General features: G+C 49.6%; 1 protein-coding gene across 1 annotated transcript; it reads right to left on the bottom strand.

The window, feature by feature from the left end:
- Window positions 1-529: 529 nt before the first annotated feature.
- LOC123160605 (aquaporin NIP2-2) lies at window positions 530-4,296 on the bottom strand. The gene is made up of 5 exons (XM_044578415.1): window positions 3,895-4,296; window positions 3,545-3,769; window positions 1,887-2,081; window positions 1,711-1,772; window positions 530-1,199 (listed from the first exon to the last, which is right to left on the bottom strand). Exons 1-5 carry the CDS (start codon window positions 4,060-4,062, stop codon window positions 947-949), a joined length of 903 nt encoding a protein of 300 aa, XP_044434350.1. The 5' UTR covers window positions 4,063-4,296; the 3' UTR covers window positions 530-946.
- Between the last annotated feature and the right edge of the window lie 226 nt (window positions 4,297-4,522).

Below are 4,522 nucleotides of genomic sequence, written 5' to 3'. Positions count from 1 at the left end.
ATACAAGGGCTCCTGTCAATTTATGAAATAAAAGGTTTTGCACGAAACTAAACAAGGAAATCTAGTTACGTAAATTTTAGTATGACTTGTCACACATCTATGGGAGAGACACTGGTAGGCTCACAAAACTCATTGTTGCCTATCAATTCACCTAACATTACTAGTTCGTGTGTGGATTTTGCTCTAGCAAAATTTGGATTATACTTAATTGTTTAGTTTATACTACAATAATCTTTAGACTTAGCAATAATAGTATATTTGCGGCCCTATTCCGCTTGAGGCCTTGGGTGGCCGCCCTCTTTGCCCGGCCTATGGACCGACTCTGCCTCCATTTGATTGGGATGGCTTGCTATTTGCTCAGTGAGACCCGTGATGTACGTCACTTGATATATCATCCATATTTAAATATCGCAACCAAAAGTAGTAAATTTAATATCAAAATCTGCATGGAAAAAAGGTAAGTCCATGACCTCACGAGTTCTTTCTCAACTAATACCATGTAGCATATATTTCTTCCAGATCTTTTTCAGGCAAATTAAGCAAGCTCCGTTGGCTGCATCATCATATTAAACTTATGCAACCTCTGACGCAGTACAAAGCGAAAGAGTTAACATAAAGTACACATGCATGTAGGCACATGGAGTAAAAATCACAAAAAATACAAATGCGTTACACCAGCCATGTACTCACGCTATCTACGTGCCCATGGTATACACATACACGAAGCTAGCTCCATCCAGTACTACTTCAGTTCCTCTGGAACAGAGCTCGCTCGTACACGGCACACCCGTACAAACACGTAGATGCATGGATCGTACATACTTTGACTGGTTACAAATGGCTTCCCGCGCTCGTATACGTGCGCACTTACGTACGTACGCATGCAAATCCAATACAGAGCATATATATATAGTTGGGGTCGGGTGTAGTTGCACCGGCCGGCCGATCAGACATGGTCGAACTCGTCGACGGCCATGGATCGCTGACTCTGCAGGCGGCGGAGCTTGAAGGAGGAGAGCTTCTGCGGGCCGTCCTTGACGGAGGGCTCCTCCTCGAAGCGGATGTAGGTGTAGACCCAGGCACCGGAGAGCGTGCCGATGACGGGGCCGAGAAAGTAGATCCAGAGGCCGGTGTAGACGCCGCTGGCCACCGCCGGCGCCAGAGTCCTCGCTGGGTTCATCGATCCTCCTGACACAGGCCTGCAAATGCCACTCGTTTCCCCTCGTCTTAGCTAATATGCATGACTGGTGCTATAAATCAAGATGTCATTGTGGAGTTCTGGTCCTACGTGTGTGCATAGCTAAGCTGTTGTTCAATGGCTGATCTTTCCTGTCTAGTATTATTTTTCCAAAAATGTTTTTTGTATTGTGTTTGTCTATATATGGCCTGGAATAATGTGTCATCTATCTGTTTGTAAGGTTCAAAGAATCCTACACAATTCATTACTAGTGAACTCTTGCAAGCTGGTTCGGTTCACTGAACCTATCGACTGTACTCAGGTCTCAAGCTGGGTCCAGCCGTCACTTTTGCAATTAAAATAAGGTTCTTCAAATTCTTTGTGAAAAAGATGTGGGTTGGTGATCAATTTACTAGTATTTTTTATCCCTACATAACAAATGAATCAATCAAGCTGTTAAAATAAGCCCCCAACGACTCCTTGCTAAAGTAAATCAGTCAGTGTGGTGGTTAGTGATTCTTTCATATATTTACCCTGCGAAGATGGACGTAATGCAAACCGCGGAACCAACTGCTAACCCCGCCAACTCACCCACCTGCATCAAGCAAAAAAGCAAAGCACAAATTAATACTAGCACAAGAACAGAGCTAGAACTCCAATCAAGATCCATGGCAAATGGAAACACTGGATTTGTGGCAAATCAACGTACCGCCCTCGAGTCCGTGGCGACGGCGCAGGTGATGAACATCATGTTGAAGGTGACGATGATCTCGATGACGAGCGCGTGCCAGTGCGGCCCCGTCGGCGTCGTCGTCCCCAGCACCGTGATCGGGTGCAGCACCGCCCGCAGCACGAACGCCGCGCACATCGCCCCCGTGAACTGCGCCGCCCAGTAGAACGGCACCTGCATCGCAATCGCCACATGGATCAAACACCCAATCAGCAAAGCACACGGAGAAGCCCATGGATTGAGACGTACGCTGCACACGCTCTAGACCACGCATGGTGCGCGCGTAGGTATACGTTATTATGTGTGTATATGCGGTGCACGACGTGAAGGTGATGCGACACAAGGGTGCAATGCAGCCTTTGCTTTTGATCCCCCGTCCTTGTTATGCATATGCCATATGCTCCCTCCCTTTACGTGCATGCACGCTATGTTTACGTCTATGGCCAGCAAATGGATGGATGGATGGATGGAGGTCGTCTGTCTTACGGGGAAAAGATCGTACGAATCCTGTCATATCTAAGCGTGACCGGCCAGAAGTCGGCCGGCCGGCAGTGACGATCTTTGGGCACACGCACCACGGGTATGGAATCAGATGGTGTTGTCAGGCATGGAGATTGATGGCTGGCTGGAGCATGCAGGGAGGGACACATCGGAATCTTTTGCCGAAAGACTACCACTGGCCTTCATGGCACGGCTGGTTGATTTGTGATCGAACATAGACATATACTGGGCGTCAACGTCGAGCTTATACCGTGCGCTTGACTTGAGCGGCGAGTTCATCATGTGAAGCCGCCTTCAAATTTGCTAATTATGCCCGCTAGACCATGTTCTAAGAAACTCCAGCAGGTTATTCATATGCCGCAATAATTGGGACGGATGCCCGGGAGCAACCATGAGGAAATAGTAGTATTTATGCCTCTACAAAATTAGCGAATGTCAACCCCTTGGTTGGCCCCGGGAAGATGCAATTAGTGGAGACTAATTAACAAGAGCTTTCAGGGTAAGCCATGTTCTTCCCTAATCATGGAATAGTAGTTCTACATCGAGATGCCTTATCCATCTCTTTTTATTTTTGTGTTAGATCTGAATTTTTCCAATCATTCACATGTTCAGCATGTATTACCTTGCTGCTAGTGCTACATGCCTACATGTCATGCCACCGATCATCCCAACATGCGACTAGCTAGGGAAGTCTTTTAGCTACTCCAAGTCTCCAACTAGTGCTATACTTTAAATACAACAGTAGTACTGTTTCGGATGATAGGATATGTTCTTGTGTCCAGCTTGGCTGGCTGATCCAGATGCGTTTTGTGAATTATGATACAGTTCTTGCAGTAGTTGAAGACCTCCCTAGTTGTACATGTTGTTACATATAAAATCCTGCTTTATTAGCTAAGCTTAACTAATTATCTGCTGCACCGATCATGCATTTGCACATGCGTTTTGATGCCGCCAGTTATATTAGGCTCCAAATCAATTAAGCTCTGGTTAATTAAGCCGTGACAATTTCTTTTTTGCACGTTCATGTTGGTAACCAAGTCCTAGGGAACAACGACGTATCATTCGCTACCGTCCGTACGTGAGACAGAAGATGAAGGCACGAAGCATGATGGATGGATGCATATGCGTATGCGTACCTGAATCCAGGGGAAATGCCGGAAGCAGGCGAAGGAGAGCGTGACGGCGGGGTTCATGTGCGCGCCGGAGATGTGGCCGGTGGCGTAGATCATGACGGTGACGATGAGGCCGCCGACAACGGACTGGCCCAGCTGCGAGACGCGCGTCACGTCGGCGCTGTAGATGGACGCCGCCCCGCACGTCACGAACACCAGCAGGAACGTCGCCACCACCTCCGAGATCACCTGCGTACATGAAAAAAATCAGCGTCAGCAGCACGCCCGAGCTAGTAGAAAACCATGACCGGCGATCGATCGACCGCTGCGGCCAGCCAATGGGTTGGCTATCTCCGGGGAGCTCGCTCGCTCACCTTCTTTCCGAGGTGGGGAGGGAAGAAGTCGGCGAAGGACTTCTCCTGGTAGTACATGCTGGGGGCGAGGCTGGGGGCGCCGTCCTGCACCGTGGTCAGGTCGTGGATCTCGTTCGAGTAGTTCACTCGCGAGTTGGCCCTCGTCGGGGTGTTGGAGGTCACCGACATCTTCGGTTGGGTTGCTTGATCTCCTCCGGTCGACTACCCTTGATGTTGATCCTAGAGATCTCTCGATCCCGGACTATGAGATATGATCGATGAGCAAGCTGTTGTGTCAGCTAGCAGTGGCAGGCTCGCACTACATACAAGCTCGGAGCTGCCGGGAAGAGAAGGTGAGGCGTGTGATTAGCTATGTAGCTCTGTGAGATATGCTCGGTTGCTTGCCTGCTCTCTGTTCTGCGGCGAGCGGGCGCGTATTTATAGGTGGAGGTCGAGGCGCCAGCCGGGGGTGGAGGTGGATGGAGGGAGGGAGGGAGACGAGGTGACAGGTGGTAGGCGCGCCACTCCACTGCAGGCGCTTCCTTTGCGTTTGTGGGCTGGCCGCGCCCGATCAGGCCGGACCGGCCAGCCAATCTGCCTGCGAGACACCGTCGAACGTGCCAGCTGAAAACTGACAGGATGCGAAGAA

This window comes from Triticum aestivum, chromosome 7B (assembly GCF_018294505.1).
Source record: "Triticum aestivum cultivar Chinese Spring chromosome 7B, IWGSC CS RefSeq v2.1, whole genome shotgun sequence".
NCBI classification, from domain to species: domain Eukaryota; kingdom Viridiplantae; phylum Streptophyta; class Magnoliopsida; order Poales; family Poaceae; genus Triticum; species Triticum aestivum.
Note: the sequence above shows the minus strand (reverse complement) of the source record. Positions and strands in the feature narration are given on the sequence as shown.

What these genes read in the sequence shown, in the direction of transcription:
- LOC123160605 (XM_044578415.1), bottom strand. Translation starts at nt 4,062, where the DNA reads ATGTCGGTGACCTCCAACACCCCGACGAGGGCCAACTCGCGAGTGAAC. An exon ending in GGCATTTCCCCTGGATTCAG is followed by an intron (nt 2,082 to 3,544) that starts GTACGCATACGC and finishes ATTGCGATGCAG; the next exon opens with GTGCCGTTCTACTGGGCGGC. An exon ending in ATTACGTCCATCTTCGCAGG is followed by an intron (nt 1,200 to 1,710) that starts GTAAATATATGA and finishes TGGCATTTGCAG; the next exon opens with GCCTGTGTCAGGAGGATCGA.